General features: G+C 43.9%; 1 protein-coding gene across 10 annotated transcripts; it reads right to left on the bottom strand.

Moving 5' to 3' along the window:
• Positions 1 to 2,139: 2,139 nt before the first annotated feature.
• Positions 2,140 to 20,434, bottom strand: LOC138617701 (pleckstrin homology domain-containing family A member 1-like). 10 transcript variants are annotated; one of them, XM_069692907.1, is made up of 14 exons: positions 20,306 to 20,433; positions 16,000 to 16,254; positions 14,982 to 15,038; positions 14,812 to 14,857; positions 12,030 to 12,127; positions 11,366 to 11,497; positions 10,473 to 10,613; positions 9,919 to 9,987; positions 9,210 to 9,274; positions 9,000 to 9,063; positions 8,773 to 8,862; positions 7,414 to 7,487; positions 6,528 to 6,602; positions 5,011 to 5,342 (listed from the first exon to the last, which is right to left on the bottom strand). In XM_069692907.1, exons 2-14 carry the CDS (start codon positions 16,138 to 16,140, stop codon positions 5,105 to 5,107), a joined length of 1,290 nt encoding a protein of 429 aa, XP_069549008.1. In that variant the 5' UTR covers positions 16,141 to 16,254; positions 20,306 to 20,433; the 3' UTR covers positions 5,011 to 5,104. The 10 variants fall into 10 exon arrangements, with proteins under 10 accessions (XP_069549010.1, XP_069549008.1, XP_069549011.1 ...); XM_069692911.1 differs by lacking the exon at positions 5,011 to 5,342 and adding an exon at positions 5,578 to 5,812 and having other exon boundaries at positions 20,306 to 20,434; XM_069692910.1 differs by lacking the exon at positions 6,528 to 6,602 and having other exon boundaries at positions 20,306 to 20,432.
• Positions 20,435 to 20,704: the final 270 nt, after the last annotated feature.

The raw sequence follows: 20,704 nt of genomic DNA on the forward strand, positions 1-20,704 counted from the left end.
CTTGAATTAGTCGCTCCTGGCATCGACACAAGCTTCATGGCTAATTAGAAAAATGAGTGGTGGAAAAAAAAAAATAATAATAAAGCTGGATGGATTGTAGGATTTGTGGAGCGAATGCAGTGCATTCATGTCGCATTTATAAACAGCCAAATTTGCTCTCATTGGAAGACTGCAAGAGAACATAATTTATCCATTCGGTTTGATGCAGGGTCATAACTTCCCATGTCAAAAAAAATAAATAAATAAATAATTGGCTGCCAAGTTAAAGTGTAAATCACTAAAAAATTGTGCCTCTACCTCAAACATTTTTTTCTTCTTAAAAAAATACCATAAATTCACCTTAAACATTGTTTGTTGGACTGACGCATTTCCAGTATTAAAGGAACAAATTTGAGTGCTGCTGAACAACAAGCCTCTGTTAGGTTTAGATGTCTGCGGTGAGCTGTAAGAGTCCAGTCAACTCGGCGGCCATAAATCAGCGTCATAAAACGCCTCGACATAATGTGATCGATTGTGTGTGCAGGGTTCTTTTAATGGCTCTTGGTGGATGAATGCGGGGAGGAGGAAGGCGCTTCTCTGGGCCGCTGCCGCCTGGGAGTGGTGGGACTTGAGCGACGAGGCACCCTGTGGCGCACCGGCGCTCCGGGTTACACAAGCTTCTGTATCGAAAGGGCAATTAGAAAGGGGGCGCAGAGGGATGGAGGGCAGTCGGACTGGTCGGCCTTGTGCAGGACAGGAAACGGTAAGAGGTAGGACTCTAAACCAGAATTCAAGGCTAATTGTTTTGAGTTAAATGAGAGGGCACAGTATGTATGTATATATACACACTTGTATGTAAAGACACTTTATATATATGTAAAACCTCTGGAGCTTGAAGACACTCAGAAAAAAGTGTCTTTACATACGTGTATATATATATATATATGAGAAAAGAAACACACATTGTTGGCTCATGTAAAAATGAACGAAAGTCACACACAGCAGCAGCAGCAGCAGCAGCAGCGAGACCTTCCAGCATCATCATTAGTCCGGTTATGTGGCAGCACGTAGGCGAGAAGTGGTGGGAAAATCTGCAGATGAAAACAACCTCATCTATAAAGGAACACCCACTCTCCGACCGAGGCTCAGCCAAAGATGGACGCCGCCGAGGTCTGTGTGATCTCTCCTCGCCAGTCTGCGTTGAGGTCTGGGGCCGTGAGAGAGGCCCTCGAAAGGACCAAATTGAGGGCCTTATTTCCACGTCACAAGCCACACCAAAGCCTTGCGTCCTCCCCCCGAGGGAGCCGAGAGCTACCGTATATGTACGTTGGAGCCTCAAGGAAAGCAAGCGGGCTGTACCCGTTTCTCCTCTTTCCGCGGGCAGCACCCTCATCATCTCCAGAGTCCTACACGCGCAGCACATCCACAGCAAGCTGTACATCCAAACACCGAAGCCTGGAACGAGCCACGGCTCACAGTTATGCGGCTGATTAAAGAGCCTTTAAATATTCAGAGCTGCTCCTTGACCTCAACTCTTGTTAATCCATCTGCACACAGAGCATGAAGCCGAAGGCCCAATGTGTACGAGGCACCTCATTAAGAGATGATGACACACACGCACACACACCCACACACACACACACACAAATCATCAGCCATACCAGCCGATGAGCAGCAGGGCGGAGTGCGATGCTATACTTCAGCGTATTTGACTTTATCTCCGTTTCATACTGCAAACTGTTTTTTGTTTTTGTTTTGTACAAAAACTGTTTAAAAAAAATATAAAAAAATCAATCCAACTCTCCCGTCTTCTTTGATTGGCTGTTACGCACTCGAGGAACCAGTCGTGCCACGGCAGACTCGGTCAAAAGAAAACGGTAAATTACACATTTCTCCCGACAGCTTTACATATAGAAGATACAAAAGTTGGACAACAACAAAATGATTCAGACTCTTTTATTAGTTCAGAAAAACGGACCGCAGTTCGATGGAAATATTCCTTTTTGTTTACTTTGCGTCACTACACGTGTAACGAGCAAACGGTCGCCTGTATCTCCACCACGGTAACAAATACTTAGAAAGTAATGCATCGGTTATTTAAAAAAAAAAAAAAAGCACGTGATGCTAAAACATTTTCAGGGGCATTCCCGCCCCCCCCCCCCCCCCCATCATTTTTCATAACTAATTGGGACTTTTGAAACTTTTGATATTCTTGTGTTTTATGGGCTTAATCTTGTTTTGGCTTCAAATTTAAAAAGTCTTCGACGGCTGAAATGACCAAATGCTTCCTGATTGTTTTGTGTCTGAAGTTGTGCTGCAATTTGGTCAATTTTTGTTGTATCTAAACGTGCTATATAACTAAAACTGACTTTGAGTACATATTGCGAACACTTTTTTTAATTTTTTTTTTAAAATAAAGTACTATTATCAGTGCGGGGCTTTTATTCATCGTGTCGTTGCTGCTTTTCCTTAAGTATCTAAACAGTTTCCGTTTGATAGATCTAAACTTATAATATGAATAAGTGTGGTTTGTTCTAATGTTGGCTGCTAATTCTGCAAAACACAGATAATTAGGGCATCAAAGTTTGTGTGGCTTTTGGAGCTTCGTACTAAATTGATCGTATGTGGTGTCGTATACATTTGCCAAATCCTGATATACGGAATATGTATCGTGCCTCTGTGTTTATTACAGAAGTAGTAGAAAAAAAAACTTTGCAGCTCCTGTGCAAAAAAAAAAAAATGGGAGACAAAAATGAATCAATGAGTCGGCAGAAACGCTATTTGTTTCGGGGGATTTGGTGGATCTTCTGTTTGTAGCCTGTTTTTTTTTTTTTCATGCTTACGGTGATTATATTTCCTGTCCTTCTCAGTCCCGTGAAGTGTTTCCTGGGACTCTGCGTGTGCTGTTGCCTTCTTGCATTTTCCGTTGATCTTTTACTTTCTTTTCTTTTCATGCGAGGAGCTTTGAACGGCTTAAATTTCCACTTTGGTGTAACAAAACGCTCCCGTCACTGATGAATACATAACGAGTGACTTATTGAGTTTAGTGGCTTGTTAATGGAAGTGGATCAAAGTGAAGGTTTTGTTCTCACCACCAGAGGGCAGAAGAAGCTTTGAGGAGGCACCAAAGACTCGCATCCAGCTGAGAGCGCTGCTGAATTTCTTTTTCTCCAGACTTTGGAAACCTCTCATGTTCCACCGCAGACAGATCCTGTTCTTTGGAGACTGATGAGCACAATACTGAAACCCGAGCACATTTTCAGTGTTTATTTCTTTCAAGTCATCCACATAATAAATAGAGACAATTCAAACCGATTACACCAGACTGAAAAGGGGGGGGGGTGAAGTTGCTTGGCTTTGCTGGGCTAAAATAAAGCAGGCACTTAACAAAAAAAAAACAACAAAAAAAAGATTAGTGTGTATTATTTAGCAGGATTACAGTGGGACATTTTTAAATTACACCATGAGGCAACTGCCTGCTACTGGGCCGGCGACACAGATACAAGAGAAGAGGATCAGGACACATCTTAAAAGCATATAAAAAAATAAATCTGTTTCTAGTCAGCGAACACACGACAACCAGAGCGTCTGTAGATGAACGGAAAGACAATCTGAAGACTCTTTCAAAAATGTTAGCATGCAACGGAAGAGCTTTTCTGTTAAACCATGACCCAAAATGTTTAAGATGGTGTTCGTACAGTATTATCTTCAAACTACGGACTGCAGGTTATAACTCATGAGCCTGACTGTCAGGACATGAAGAAGATCTATAGCTGATCCTGCCTTATAGTTGGTTGTATTTATCAATATGAAATTACAAAATGCATACAAGCCCAGTCCTCGCTTTCTTCTTCCCGTTTACTCAAATGTTGTTGCTCCTTTCCCACGTCATCACGAGTACACAAAGTTTGATGCACTGAAATGTAGTTCAGGGTGTGAAGTGAAGCGCTGTGAAAGCTTTTCTTTGTTTTTTCCCTTTGCGCTTCTGCTCTCATTTGACTACCGGCGGTGGATTAACTGTAAAAACTATTCACTGCAGATTTACATGCAAGTGTAGTTTAGCTTGCGGTCATTAATAGTCAAAAACTCAATGAGGACACCACTATATGAACAAGTGACCCTCCTGTATATCGAAAAACAAAAATAATTCAAGTCGATGTTTTGGCAGCTGTTAAAAACAATCGGGACACAAAGTGGCTGCAAAACATTTGGTCTCGTATAATTATACGCATCAGCTCATACGCGCGTTGTTTTCAGTCGAGTCCGAGCCCAGTCCGGAATCTTTGATTACTAATTTGCATTAAATGAGGATTTGATCTCTGACTAGGCTTGATCCGTAACCATAACACTGGCCGACAACAGCAGACAAATCCAGTGTTAGAATAACGAGTATGAACGGCCAACACAGTTTAGTATTAGTAGATTTGAGAGGTGACAAAATGCCAGTCCTCAGGTTGAACACTCTTTTCAGACATGAGGAAATTAGCTTACACGTTTAAAAGCTCCCTTATTTTCTTGGCACAAAGTGGTTTACAAAAATCCTCTGCCTATAAATACCATTGAATGCATCGTTGTGCCTGCACAGGTTCAAATAAAGCTTCGTCGTTGAATTCTAATCAGCACAACTAAAATAGAATGTGTAGTTTTGTTTTGACGACAACAACAACAACAACAACAACAACTCCGGGGAAGTAACTATGTCGTTGGAACTGCGACAGCGTGGGAGGCAGCGGGGCGTGGGTGGAGACTGGGTCATCTTTGGCACACGAGTGCAGTTCTGGGCTGACCCCGACTTATTTCTCTGGCACACTCATGGAGAAGCTCCAACGTTTGTGAAACGGCTTTGATTTCCTAATCAAAGCCTGCTAAACAGTTGCACCTGGTTCACAGGTTGTTGTTGTTTTTTTCCTCTTTTTCTCTGCGTCCGTCCAGAGAAGCATGTTTTTTTGTGTTTTTTTTTTTTGTTTTGTGTGTTTTTTTTGTTTGTTTTAAACATCCAGTTAAACGGGTCATACCTCGCTCACTGGCAGATCAGCATCCTCTAGGTCCAGGGGTGTTTCTGGCACGTGGGGCTCAAAGCTGCTCCGCCGTCGCCATGGCGACTCCTCGGAGTTCGCGACGGCGGTCACTTCGCCAGGCGCGTCTCCTGCAGGGAGAGGCGTGCTGGCGTGTGGCTGTGGCTGTGACTGGGGCGTGGCAGCAGGCTCATGAAGTGCTCGCTGTCCCACGCCAGGCTGCGAGCATGTGCCGCACGTGACAGCAGCCCCCCACTCGGGGTAGCATGGTGGCATGGCAGATATGGGCGAGCGAGGGACGGGGGGACCCGCGGGGCTGCGGTAGAAAGTGGAACGGCTGCCGTGTTCCTGCAGCAGAAAACAGCAGGAGGACAGAGAGGTGGGGGGGGGGAGAGAGAGAGAGAGAGAGAGAGAGAGAGAGAGAGAGAGAGAGAGAGAGAGGAGAGTCGTTGTTAGGAAGAAAAGTCAACCCCTGATATGTGAAGAGTATTTAAGAAGAGCCAAAGGGAGTTACAGACTTGGAATTAGCACCAGCATGTTGGGCCTGATGCAGCTTCAAGGTTGTGGGTGCTGAAGAATGTAGCATTGCTAGAGAGTGGAGATGGTGGTGGTGGTGGTGGTAGTAGTGGTAGTGGTAGCAGTAGTAGTAGTAGTAGTAGTAGTAGTAGTAGTAGAGGTAGCAGGAAGAGTAGTGTCAGCAGGTTTTAGTTTGGGTAGTCTCAATAGGTTGCAGTGGAAGTTCAAACAGAATGCCATAGGAAGCAGTGGTTGGTTGGTTGCTCATTATTTCACAGCTTTTCATTGTCAGATTTCAATCTCTGAAAAAAACAGAGGAATGAGCAGAAAGAACAAAAACACAACAGAGGTAGTGAAAGCAAAGATGGGTAGCGATCGGTTAGACAAACTTCCCACCATAAAGCACCAAGAGACTCAAAGTATCTGTCATCTTTAAGGTTCCTTATTTTGCTTCTCCCACATGACGCTACTTTGGCAGGGAGACGCCATGTGACTTTACAGGCTTGCGCAACTTCTGATCGCTAAATCCTAATTATCGCTGAAGCATCACAAGATTTAAGAATCAGGCCCACAGCACGAACGTGTCTAAGAACCTGAGTAAAGAGGCACAAAGGTATTAAGAAATGCTTTATGTCGAATCTAAACATCCAACATCAAACTCAGGCAGAATTTTAGGGACGTTAGGCCGACAATCAGATAATCCACCACACCGAAGACTTGGGAGAATTGCCTGCTCTTCATTGCAGTACTGAATAACTGATATGAACACATAACACCAGCATGTCCCATTAGCCCCTTGTACAATATATTAGCTCTTACAAATCTAAATATTATCATCACTAAACATATCACTACAAAGACACATAGTTTGTACTTCTGGATGTGTGGATTCAGCTCCGGTGAGTCCTCATTTCAAAGCTGTTCAACATTTAGCACATAAAGGGTATGTATAGGAAGTCAACATGGAAACAAGTATCTTATTATCGTGTGTATGAGAGAGAAAAAAACAAAACATACAGGCAGCGAACAGGAGGGAAGAGGAGAGACAAGCAGGATGTCACACATCTAAGACAGGTACACAGCTGCAGCAGACTGCAGAGATAACAGGGCACGAAGGGGAGAGAAACAGAAGGTGTGAAAGACACAGTAATAAGGACACAGGTAGAAACAGGCTTAAGCTATTCACAGCTAGGCTGGTCAGATAGTTCATGCAGTCAATGTATGTTTTTGCATGGCTTCGACATGTATATTTAAATTTTGACACTAAAAAAAACCAACAATCACGATAAGTGGTGGAGACAGGCGGAAGCTGTGCAAAGTGAAGCTATAACGGAGGGAGCGGGGAACAGCAGGTCTTTCAGATGGTCATATCCCAGCTTTTTAAAAGTCATTCTGGACCTGGGCAAAAATCAAACTTTATAGCATTTGACTTGTGTGTGTGTGTGTGTTGATTTGAGTTGCCATGCCTGTGGCCACAGCCATCAACATGCAAGAGAATTAAGCACACATTGAGCAGTCAAATCCCCGAAACAAGATTTCTGTTTAGTATCTATCTATCTGAATGCAAAGTACCTACAACTTTAAGCCGACCTTCATGTGACAGTACAGCAAAAAGAAAAGTGGAGGAGGAGGAGGAGGAGGAGAGGTGAATGAGAGAAGCAGCGAGGATGAGGGCGTGAAGGGAGGAGCGCTTGTTGGGTTATCACAGCCATACTTAGGGTGTGGTTGGCTCTTAGCAAAAAAACAAAACAACAACAAAAAAAAAAGAGCATCAGATTTGAAGTCAGATCTGATGTGCTCTCGAAGTGTCTACAACCAAAAGGGCCAGCCAGTGAGTGGGGAAAAAAAGTATTAAAAAGGTGAACTTATAGTTTCAAAGGGGGATTTAGACGAGCCGACATACGTGCTGCTGCACTCCCCGATTCGAGACGTATACCTCTGTATACAGGGGTTCGACAGCCGTCTGGCCTGCCGCATCTGCAACAACACAGTGCAAAGCAGGATTAGACCAGATGGGCCGTCTGCCCACTGGGAGAGGATGTGACAAAGAGAGAAAGGGGGGGGGTAAAAAAAAAAAAAAAAAAGAAGAGGTAGAGGAGAGTGAAAAACAAGCAAGAGAGACAGAAAGACACAGGAGGCATGAGAGGGAAGTGTAGAGAAACAGACGCAGCGCAGAGGACGAATCCAGTCCAGCCAGATGGGACCGACTGTGGCAGAAGCCCATTTTTCCTCTGCAGCCACGACTACAGAAGTGGTTTACTCCTCCTCTCACCTGCGAGGTCTAAGCTGTCCGTCTCTCTGCGCGGAGACTCTTGACAGGACTAACTCGCGTAGTTTCATGTACTGCCGAAGGGTAAAAGCTGGTGATGACTGAACGTGTTATGTTGCATACTGATTACCTACTTTAGATTAAAAAAAAAAAAAAAAAAAAAACAGGCGCCCTGGTGGGTCTGAAGGGGAAGTGTCATCCGTGAACCACAACGTCTCCAGTTTGGGTCCAGATGGGAATTCTTTCACTTCGCATTCTCTCATTTAATGTCATCTATAAACTATTGATTGTCTAATAACATCCAGAAAATGTACTGTAAGAAAATCAGTATATTCTGTTGGTGGGTGGCGATGGGGAGAGAAAATGCAGAACAGGCTGTCCCAAGTTAAAGATAAAAATCTGCAAAAATGGCCAAAAACAGCTGATTAAATTACATGATAATCAGCTTTTTTTTTTGTTTGTTGGGTGAATTAATGATTCTGTTTATGTTTCTTTGCAGCCTGATGGCTCATGTCCCAAAGGCCAAGTACCGGTCCGCAGCTAGGGAGTAGAGAACTACTACTGTAGGCTACACAGAACATAAGTTAGCTTTACCGATATTGATTTTGGACTACACCACCACAGCTTTATATTGTTCATAACTTAATAACGTTGAACTAAACCTGAAAACCTGAAACATAAAGCCAAACTACCCTTTCTTCTATTATGCACCTGTGATACTTATAGCTGCCCATGAGAGGAAAAAGAAACTAAAATCAAAAATCCATAAATGACATGAGTGAAAGAAAACAAATAAGTCTCGTGTATAGTCTCGACTTGACTCTTGCAGCCACCAGATGTCACTCAGTGAGTCTCAAATTGTGCTCATGCAAGACAGAGTTAAGTTTGAAGTTATTTTCTCTGCTGAATTTGTGACTGCAGTCAGAATTAAGTTAATGACTAATTGTAATGACCACAGTGGCCTTGCGGTGTGCTGTAGTGCAGGATACATACTGTGGCAGCTGACCTCCCCGGCCCCCGTTGGGCCACAATGGCCCCAGAGACAGCCTTGATCCAGCTGTGCATCTCCTCTGGACTATCCGCCTGGTGGAAACACAGGAAAGGAGAGAAGGGAATGAGAGAGTGAGACGAGGCAATGGGAAGTAGGCAAGAGATGAAAGGGGAAACATGCAGGTAAAGACGCAAACATTAAGCGAGTAGAGAATTTACAGAAGACGTACCTGTATGTAAAACGTCCTCGATGTGGTCACAACTTCAAACAGATTATCTCTCATCATAATGTCACTACAACAAAGAAGAAGAAAACAAGTTGTCTCACGTTTATCTCAACTAGATCTGTATCTGAATTTATCTTTATCAGAAACACATTCCTGTTGGACAAACAAAAATTTTTTTTGCACAATGAGAAAATGTCAGGACATGTTAAATACCTCTGTTTGCACTCCTGGACTTTGTGAACTTCCTTTAGTGGGATCATTCTCAGAGGCTCTTTCTCCTAAAGACACGAAAAGAACTGGTCATAACACAGGATGGATATCATTATTTGTGTGTACATTGCGGATGCCCTTTCTAATATGCTGCTAAAAGTGAGGCCGACTTGCTGAGTTTGTTTTACGTTTCACTGGAAGGAAAGAAATTGATCTTTCCTAGAAGAAGCAGACTGCAAAGAATCAAATAAAAACCCCGATGGCTGTAACTTTCTTGACCCGGACATTTGAGCCAGCAGACAGGGAGTCTGTGTCCTCGGGGCCTGTTGATAGCCAAATATACAGATACAGTTGTCAAATAAGGGCAGACCGTGACAAGGACGTGGTGTGGGACGTTCAGTATTATCCTGAGAACAGTCTGTCTGTGTGTGTGTGTGTGTGTGTGTGTGTGTGTGTGTGTGTGTGTGTGTGTGTGTGTGTGTGTGTGTGTGTGTGTGCGCGCGCGCGCGCGTGCAAGAAAGGCAGAGGGGGAAGGAGGCATGACAGGACATGCGAAGTAAAGGCAATGAATTCCACAGCCTGCAGATAAAACATGTTGTAACTTAGACTGTGTTGGCTCTTACCTCAGACTGTGGGGGTGAATGAAATCCACATATCGTCAATAAAAAAACATTTCTTAAAAGCTTCATGGAATGTAATCAGAACTAGTTACCAAATCGGACTTGAAGTAGCTCATCGAGTTTTCTTCCAGGAGGAAATATCGTCTCTTCCAGTTCCTCATCTGCGGAGGAAGAGGATAAGATGTTCAGACTTTTTATTTTTGATTCCAAGAACTGTCACATTTGCCAATTTGCTCCCATAATAGAAGCATTTATTCTCGTACCTACGCATTTCACATTCTTTTTTGTTTTTCTTTTTTTAAGTGCAGAACTTAACATTGAAGAAGTAGCATTTCCTTCGATGAATAATAATGGCCTCATTATTTATGATGGAACTGAAACCTCATCATTCCAGAAGTCATGAGACATTTCCTCCCACATGACGGCGCTGATTATTTTTGTTGGTGCCACTTTAGCTGAAATGTTGCCTTTATTTTTGCGGAAGTTGCTTTAACTGCAGCTGTTCCTCGGATCATAACCGCGTTACGTATTCTGCCTGAGCGCAGTCGATTTTTCGGAGACCGTCCCCGATTTGAGATACCGAAGTGACGAACCGAAAGGTCCAGTCAAACCAAAACAGAAAGACGAGACCGCGGCAGTTACTCACCACAGCTCCCTGCTTGACGCAGTAGCCTGACTTGATGACGGTGTGCTCCTGAGCCGGCCTGCCCAAGAAGTACGGCAGCTGGCTGTGGGAGCGATGCATGGCCTCCCGCTCCGCTCGGTCTGCACAGTCACTGCCTTCATGCTGGAGGGAGAAGGACACCACAAGTTTTACAATCTGAGGTTTCCTTTTGATAAACAGCAAACACAGATTTTGTACTTTCCAAAGACTCATTTAGATGTTGTTGTAGATTCTGCGACGAGGAAACCCCATCAGCCGCAGCCCATGTTAGAAATCTTTTTAATGTGTAATTTCACTGCTATCAATAAAAAGTTAATAACACAAACAAAGTTTTTCCCTCAGATGTAGCACAGAATATAGTGAAATATTGCACCGTCTTGGAGCCAGAAGTGATGTCGTAAAATTGTTTATTTGTCCGACCAAAAGTCCAAACTCACTTTAAAGTGATATTTAACAACTTTCTGTTTTTTTATGCAAATAAATCTCACATTTGAAAAGCTGGAAGCAACCCCCCCCTTTGAGCAATAATAGATGACATCCCTTTAATGGCTTTTCGACAAAATAAACGTACTTTTTTTTTTTTTTAAATAATCAACACTTTGCTTTGGGTTTAGGCTGGACATATTGTAAAGGCCCCTGAGGCAAACTGGTGACATTGGGCTGTACAAATAAAAAACAAAAACAACAGAATCCTTACTTTACGTCTGTATATTTGTTCTACCGACATCATTTTCTACTTCACAGCTTTTTGGCATTGGTGAGTTTCCTTGCAGGTGTCTTTGAATCTTTGAATGTAATACTTTAAACCTGATGAACAGAGAGCTCATGTGCATGGAAATCCAGCGTGTGGTGCAGCATTTGTGGGTCACGTTTACCTGCGTCTGGGTGACTATGGGCACTCCTCCAATGATCTCTGTCTTATAGGAAACCTGTTTCTTGGGTCCTACGACATCTGGCAGAGCCTTCTGGTTCTCCGAGTTCTGCTGGCCATCGGGCAACTTTGGCACCTTTGGAAACAACATGCACACACAAGAAGTTGGAGGGCATTTTTGAAGTTAGCGCACGAATGTTACAGAGAAATAGAGGTTCTGCAGAACGGGAAATACACAGTACGGTTTCTCCACAGTTAAAGGAGAGTACGTAACTTTATGTACGCAGTTGACACATTTTATATCCATTTCCTCTCTGCATGGCTGAGGCTTCATGGAGAACAATGGAAATGGTCCTTCATCCCCGAACTCCGTACAATAACGCAGCATCCTGTTAGTCAGGCTGTGACTCACTTCTATCTAGTTTCTTGACAGTCTTCTCATTCGTTTTAACAGAAGAGGAGGAAATAAAAGCATTTCCAAGTGAAAACACATGAGCCAAAAAGAACAGATTAGATCAGCTGTATCAGGGATGGAGTGTGTCTTGTGTTAATCTGTGGACACTGTGTGTGTGTGTGTGTGTGTGTGTGTGTGTGTGTGTGTGTGTGTGTGTGTGTGTGTGTGTGTGTGTGTGTGTGTGTGTGTGTGTGTGTGTGTGTGTGTGTCTCACAGTGATCTTGGTGGCATTATTGAGAGCGTTGACCCAGTCCACAAGGTCCTGCTGATCATTGGCCTGCAGGAAGAACTTCCTCATCCCAGCATTGATGACTAATAGATCATAAAAAAACAGCAGCGGGAACAATAAAAAGTAATTCAAGTAAATAAATTCAGGACTACATGCTCTCCACCACACAATCTGATTCATTCTGTGTATGAGATGAATCACACCCAATAAAAGATTTACTAGGAAGCGATGATTAACAGGTATTATGGCCTTTTTTTTGTATTGGAAATATGATGAGCGTCACAGCGCATCCACTGCCACAGATTTCTCTGGAAGTGAAAAACAACCGAGCCCGAGACTTTCCCACAGCAGTTACTCTCTGTAGATGATGACCCAGCTAGTTTTAGGCGCCTCAGTCGGCAAACCACCTACCCACTTCTAAACGTGACGGGGGGGGGGGGGGGGACAAAATCCCGCCGCTACCAACCATCAAATATCCTCGCACATTTTCACACCCATGTGAACACGAGCGCACCCCATTTTCAATCACAAAGAACATTTTTGGGTCAAATGCTGATTAGCTATGGATCAGGGTTTAAGAGCTGAAAGAACTCAAGTCTCTCGCTCACTCTCTTCACCATAAATCCTTCAGTTCTGCAGCTCAAACCGTTCGTGTGTCTTCCCCATTTCCATTCGACACCATGGCAATAAATTACACTAAAGCTGGACTGGTAAATCTGGCGGGGGCGAGCTGTAAAAGGCAAAAACTCTGTGGCACAATGAGGATCATTCTTCCTTGTTCTGTGGGTTTGGTCCAGCGCTAAGACACATGCAAGACCAAACTCTGTTTTTTTTCCACTTCCCTGTAAATAAATCTGTCTGTCTGGTATCATTCAGCATGAAATAATCCAACGGTATTGACCTACATGCGTGTTCACTGTAGAGCTTCGATGATTAATCGCCAACTATTTTAATTAGCAATTCATTGTTTTGAGTCGTTTCAATAACAAAAAAAAAAGTGTTAAATTCTCTTATTCAAGCTTCTTATATGTTATCGTTTCTGGTTCTTTTAGTCCTCGACAATAAAGTGAATGTGTTTAGGTTGTGGACTGTTGGGCGGGACAAAACCAAAGATTGTGGGCTGCACTTTGAACTTTAGGAAACACTGGTTGACTTTTTTTTTTTCTCAATTCTCTGACGTTGTAAAGCCGAGACAGCTTATTGCTTTATCAAAATAATAAAAAGCACATTTATAGATAATGAAAATAATCATTTCCACGATATGCGGAGGAAGTAAACTGGTCGGCAGTGGGGAAAGTGCAGTGGGATGACAAATTTAGGAGAGGGAGTATCAGATCTGACTCACAGTTACACATTCCGAAACAATGCATGCGGCTGGGAAATGCAGCCGAGCACCAAAGCCCACACAAATGCTCTCTGACCATCACACACAGGACACCGACTACCAGCCATCATCAATCACAGAATCCAACAAGTCTTTCTTACAATGAAGGGATCTCTACGTGTGACCGCCATGACCTCACTTTTCTAAATAACCTCTTCCTGGTACGTCTCTTCGTGAGTTGCTACATGCAGGAAGAGGGGGAGCAGCAGGATTCATAGATACCAGCTAAACATGCGGCTCACAAACTGCAGTTTAAAAATAGCTTCATACATCTCTGAATCAGGTTCCGATTAGGATGCCGGCATCCTGTCAAAACCTCAACAAGGCAACTGGTGTGCGCGCGCACACACACACACACACACACACACACAAAACAGCCACTGTAGTCAAGTTCTTGTCACACACTCGTATTTCCTGCTATTGAATTGCATGGAAGAGGAGGAGAGGGGCTGGTAAACACTAACAGAGATGGATATTTACTTCTAAATAAACAGATGATGGTTATTATTCAGCCAACATTTTTCCATTTCCCTACAGAGTGAGAAGAGTGTGTCTGTGTCAACGTGAGGTGGCAGTAGCAACGCACCAGTAAAACACAGGAAGAAAAAGACCACTGATGTAAACGATGAAGGTTTAAAACTTTGAAAAAGTTTTGGCGGGCGTATCAGACAGGCTTGTGAGGCTTTAAGGATGTGTGCAGTCTGTTTTCAATGAAAGCGCCGCAGGGTTCCTTTAGACTTCTCTGCAGCAGAATATATATAGAGGACTGTTATAAAACAGGGCTTTCAGAAGACATGTCTAATTTATGATAGTCTGGAATCAACAATCTAAAAACGAATCTAAAACGCACAAACAATCCTACAACAGCTTAACCAGGTCGACACGAAACCCAGATCGTGAACGGCTTTAGCCTCCTGCATGTCTGTGTGTTGACTAAAAACACCGTGTTGAACAAGGCTGCCCGGTCAGTGGTGGAGAAAATATATGGAGAGGAGTGCTTGACCAGGTTTAGGGGGCAGACAAGGACAGCAAACATTCTTCCCTTAGGTTATATTAAGTGTACTCAGCTTAGTCAACATGCGATTAAGCACACACACAGCGGCACAGCGCACTTTTGTTAAGTTCTCTTCTTTTAAAAGATTCGGTAACACGTTGAATTCCTGTTGAACGTGATTAATAGTATCAATCATTCCCATTAGCTGCACCACGCCCGCGGAGAAAAACTATTTGTACGACAAGGATTTAGGAAGATCAGTGAACTCTTTGTTGCCGTGTCCATATTTTTCTGTAACCATACCGCTCCAGTAAACTATCGATATGGTAGTATTAATGCGGAGAAATGAATAACAGACAGAAAAATTGTGATGATCTGCGTTTTCTTACCGAAGCAGAATTCCGCTTTAGGCCTGAGCTTAGTGGCATCGCTGACCTAAGGGAGGACAAAGCCCACGACCGTTAGCCTCCCACTTCAACAAAATACTGTAAATTGATTCTATTTATACGTAATCTTATCATGGTGGTGTCAGATAAACCTGGGTGGCAATTCAGTTTACCTTCGAGATGTAGGTGAGCTTGAGGGAGCCAACACAGTCTGCACCGACAGGAAGGTTCTGATGGAGAACGGCAAAAAAGAAAAACATATGCAATAAAAAGGAAGCTAACGCTACAATTACACGGCGCAAATGGTATTAAGGCCTCTTATTATTATGTTATTAAGAGCCTTCGCAGTGGAGAGGCAGTGAAGTGAAGTTCCGCAAAGCGAGTCAATATTATAGAGTAAGTACAGTATACTTTGGATGTACTCCATGAAAGTTCATTTCAGTGCCTCGCTGTGTTTCCGAAACTAGGGGGATCCAAATTTAACGTCATTAAAATTTAACCTTTTTTTCAATCTATAAAAAGAAAGGGACCCACTGAATAATTCAAAATGTCTCCTGCACTACATCATTTATGAATACTTTATGTAACAGCGCACTTACAAATACGGCGAACCAGCACGCTGTACAAACTAAGAGGAGAGTGAAAACTGTTGACACCGGGGGTCACGGAGCAGACGACGATGACCGCCACGGTCAGTGCAAATATAACCGCTGACTTCATGGACTCGTCCGGACGGACAGGAAGACGAGAAGCTCGTCGCAGGTTCAGAGTTAAAACGTGAGTTTCTTCTGTCCTCGTTCAGAATGATTTAGAGCAAAGTCTGCCGACAGCCCGGACCGAGGCACGCTGTTGGCCCTGGGATACTCCTGTGCCTGTAATATGTGCTTCCTAATTCTGTCAACTAGAATTACATAATTACAAGTTCTCCCATCCTTGTAAGGCTTTCTGGCAGCGGAAACGTTTAGAGTGTACTTAATTTTGTGCTCATAATGAATGGAGACAGCTTTAGCCGTAAGTGGCCTGCAGTCAGCATACAGTTGCATGAGGGTTAATCGTCTTTAACTGACGCTAGCTGGCAGGTAGCAGCCTGTAGATTGTCCAGTTTAACATCAACAAATCAAACATCTGTCTGTTTAGTTACCTGGGGGGGGGGGGTGGAGCTAAGAGCTAAGCTAACACAGCTATAATTACCTGCGGGTTGTCCATGAACCACACCAAGCTCCCCTGCTGTGTGTCCAGTATGAAGTAACGGCGCAGGAACTTGCCGCTGCTCTCATTCTCCTCGATGTCCAGAAAGCCACAGAAGCGGTTCTGTCGGTCCACGTAAGGCATCTCGTCGCCGGGACATTCCCTGGCCTGCTGAGGCCGGGAGCGGGGAGAGAGGAGCCTGGGGTGTGGGGGGGTGGGGCGGTGGGGTGGGCGGGTGGGGGGGGGGGGCAAACGGGACTGGTCACAGAGAAAAAGGAGTGGAAACAGAGATGTGTGAGGCACAGGGGAAGGAGGAAATGAGGAATTTCAGTTGTCTTTGTGGTGTGCCTCGCTCCCTCTTTCTCTCTGTATCTACTGTATCTGTGGTCTCTCTGCCACCTGGAGCTCACCAGGCTACAGCCAGTGAGGGGATCATGTGACACAAACCACAACCCCGCCTTTATCCTTTTATATCGGCCTCACCCACGCTCTCTCTCTCTCTGAGTCTCTTTTTTTCTTTTTTTTTTTCTTTCTGTAACACATACTCCACACTGTCACTCTCTCTCGTACCTCCTCCACCCACCCCGGCTCTTTCTTTCTTTATCCCTCTTCCCTTACAGTCCTCTCCTCTCTCAGCGCTATCTCCTCCCAACTGCTCTCTCATCCGATTTGGCAAGCCTCTGGCCAGCCCCTTCTATCCCCTCCCTCCTTCCCTGCCTGCCTTGCCTGCCTCCACAGCTGAGCACCCGCTTGAGCATTGTAAAAAAAAAAAAAAAAAAAAAAAAAAAAAAAAACACCACTGAGCTCAGCCATGTTCGACACAAAGAAATAAAACACAAACACTCACAGGAGCTGCGCAGGAGAGAACGTGCAATAATTAACCTTAACATCCTTAAAAACCTGCTGCTCTCTGTCAATCAACAAACAAAGTAAATGATTAGAGTGCATCTGTTTAGTCCTACGTGTGTGTGTGTGTGTGTGTGTGTGTGTGTGTGTGTGTGTGTGTGTGTGTGTGTGTGTGGTGTGTGTGTGTGTGTGTGCGTGCGTGCGTGCCTGCATCTCAATGTCAAAGCTCGTGTGGGTGGGCGCAGCGTTACTGTAGGCATATTGTCGCAATAGTCTGTTTAAGCGGCTGCCTTTTTGGACCGAGCCGAAAATATGCGAGTGAGATGAGTCTGTGCAAGGCGAAGATAAAGACGCTCTTTCTCCACAACATTATGAGCACTGTGTGGGCGGGGGGGGGGGGGGGGGTAAAGGAGGGACAAAAGGCCCGGTTGTTGTGGATGGACTCTGGGCTGGGAGCATCTCAGTTAGCCCCCTGCATCCACCCCGGTCGTCCCATTTGACACACAGGCATAAGAAAGGAGCAACACTGTCAGAGGCGACTATCTCAGCGCTGCACAAACACTGACTGTCATGTGAGAGACGACTCTGTGGAGTCTAGAGATCCCGTAAAGGAAGTACTGTGCGCAAGCTGGGCTCCAAGCGTGCCGGTACATTTCAGCGATGCAGAAATGTAGATAATGCAAAACAGAATCCTGACACGGTGCAACCGTGAACACTGTTGAGGTTTTTGAGTCAACAGGCAAACTGGTGGCCTGTTTTTGAAGGTCTTAAGAAAAAAAAAACGCTAACTATACAATGACTAACGCTGGACTGTCGTTACCGAAACGGATTATTTTGAAAAACCTGACAGCGATATATTCACCTGCGTTCTTTGTTTACATAAAACATAGAAAGAAACATTTTCTTTACGTGGCTTTTTGTTTGTAAATAATTGTGAGCGAGTTATGTACAGAGCATGACTTTTAAACTGACTATAACAGATGGTTGTTTTTGATAATGAATCATAAATAAAAATTAAAAAAAAGGAGTCGCTGAGTCCTCAGAGAATTATGACCTCTGCAGCTCTCCTCTCCTTTATGAACTTTTATAGTGAGTTTTTAGCTCACTGCTTAGCGTCCAGCCCACAGCTCTACTGTTCCGGTTCGCTCTCACCACTTTCACTGCGTCAGGCAGCTATTTACTGCTCGGCATCGAACAGTGCACAGACACGGTTAGTGACGAGCTGGTGAACATAGTGAAACATTTACCAGGTAAGGAGGCCTCGGGAGGCCCGAAGCAAAGCCGCAAGAAAAAGAATAAGTTCGACAGGTGGACGGAAACACGACTCCCGATGAATAATAATGACGCTGCTGTTACACATGGGTACCAATATAAGTGCAGGCCCACGTATCTGTCTAATTCTAACTTATTTTGATTGATTCGGGCGGTTTACACCCAAATTCCTTCTTAAAAGAACCAGTGAAAAGTCTACGTGCTCACCAGTGCCGATCTTATTCTGGACATGATTATAATGTGGCACATGAGGAAACATCATTTCTCACTTGTATGCACACACAAGTTGAACTTCGTGCACTTTTTGTAATTGACAGCTAATGCAGACAATGTCTCTCTGACAGCTTCACGTCAAAGCAACCTCTATCATCACCGAGTCAACAGGATTGACCTGTAACTCCCCTACTACTACTACTAGAGGTGAAGGGCACTTTAGTTTCTGGCAGTTGAACACGATTACATTTACTACTGTGATAGATTTGTTCTCTTCATTTCGTCGCCAGTAATCAAAGAATTAACCTGGAAATGAACTCTACGCAGCGATGCTAAATATATATATATATGTATACATAAAATATGTGTAAGAACATAAGAAGATCATCATTTACTTTTTTTTTTTTTTAGCAATTACTTCAAGCAATGTGCTGAGAAAAGCCCCGTGCACATGGCAGACAGTGATTAGATCAACATAAGGTGTTTATATGACACACTATCCCAACTTTCTATTTGAGTCCTCCTGGCAGCATATTTGGGTTTCTGTCGGCAGGATATGAGGTTTACATGGTCAAACACATTACCAGGATACTTTAGAGACAGATCATTGCCAGGATACTCGTGCACACATCTAAATGCTCTCTTTCTCTCTGAGCTCACAGAGCAAAGGTGCAACGGCTGTAAAAAAAAAAAAAAAAAAAAAAAAAAAAAAGAGTATGAACAGGAGAAACGAGAGGGACGAAATTAATGTTAAAAAACGCAACGGGAGAACGAGAAGTTTAAAGGTCAAACTCTGAAGATAAGGTTGCATGATAATAGACGACTTCTTTCTAGGTCAGACACACCCCAGGTAAACCTATTCTTTACAGTTGCCGGAGGGCTGCGTCCACCATCACATGGCAGAAAGTTATAAGTCAACAAGCAAGGAGTGAAGGGTCAGTATTTTTGGCCTCCGCGATGTTAGACCACAGCTGGATCATCAAAAGAGACGCAAACATCTGGAGACAGCAACTGTGGAGCAGAAAGTTTGTGATGTTTTTTTTTTTTTGGGGGGGGGGTTTAACCCCCGTATGGACAACAGAGCCATTCACTAATCTGGGTGTCAAGAGAGACTACAGCAGGAGTTATGGTTTTGTTTTCAGATTGAAAGTTGAAGGGGGGGGGGGGAGAAATAAAACACACTGAGGTGCAAATGCTTAGAGAGGAGCAGAGGCTCTCTGCAGGTCAAAAAAGGTGGGAACAGGTCATTCCGGTTCAGCTGAGAGGAGTCACGTCTGGTCAGAGTCCGGCTCTTTGAATGGATCCCATCAGGCCAGCAGGTCCGACAATAGCTCGGGTCGGACATGGGGTTGTGGTGTTTTTGGGATGTCCGGAGTCTAAATGGCTAAAATGAAGATGCTCACTCGACGTGTTTAAAAAAAAAAAAAAAAAAAAAAAACGAACAGCTGACGAGCGTCCTCAATCCAAGCAACAACAACAACAACAACAACAACAATACAGATCGCAATAAATAAAAAATAATAACTTTACCGTCACAGACAGTTTAAGTGAGCTGACGTTAAGCACCGGAGACACCGTCAGTGTTAGCAGCATCAGCAGCTGTGGCCTCAACTTCACCGGGAGGTGGAGGAGGAGGAGGAGGAGGAGGAGGAGGGGGGTGGGGGCGCTCAGGTTAGCTTGCTATTAGCACACGGCAAACTTGTAAAACAATACGTATACGCGTATTTACGTTATTTACCGGCATCCCTGTGTCGTTGGACCTGTTACAAAAAAACCAACAACTGGCTGATATTTAACCGCGCTCGGGGGGAAAAGAAGTTTAGTCATCCGCGTTAACGTGAACTCAGGCTAACGCTCGCGACTCCTGTTAGCCGAGCCTCGTAAAATATTAACGGACAACTTTAACCGGAACGAAACAACAAAGTTAAGAGACTTTCGTCTCTAAATTCATTCAGTCAAACGCTCCGGGTCGTCTTACCCCGAGTTCTTCCCTTCCTGCGAAGTGCTATACGCTCAACGGCGGCCGTGGGTGTCGGTTGCTGGTGGGTCTGTCCTCTGCGCCTCTCAGCCCATCTCCTCTGATCCAGGACACGGCTCACACAGATGGTCTATTAGGAAGAGGATCACTCTGAGGGGAAAACAAAAGATTGATGCGAGAATATTGAGAATATTGAGAATATTGAGAATATTAATATTGAGAATATTAATATTGAGAATATTGAGATAGATAGATTTTTATTTTTTTTTAATTGAAAAATGTAGACTAGTGTTTCCCAAAGCCTATAAAAGGTCTGGTTTTGTCCCTATCAACAGTCCACAACAAAGATAGTCACTCTATTATTGTAGGAGACTATAGGGACCAAAAAAAATAAAAAAA

This window comes from Brachyistius frenatus, unplaced genomic scaffold, assembly GCF_029030835.1.
Source record: "Brachyistius frenatus isolate BFR_SWC_R1_liver_20210118 unplaced genomic scaffold, ASM2903083v1 Contig_13, whole genome shotgun sequence".
In the NCBI taxonomy this organism is placed as follows: Eukaryota; Metazoa; Chordata; class Actinopteri; family Embiotocidae; genus Brachyistius; species Brachyistius frenatus.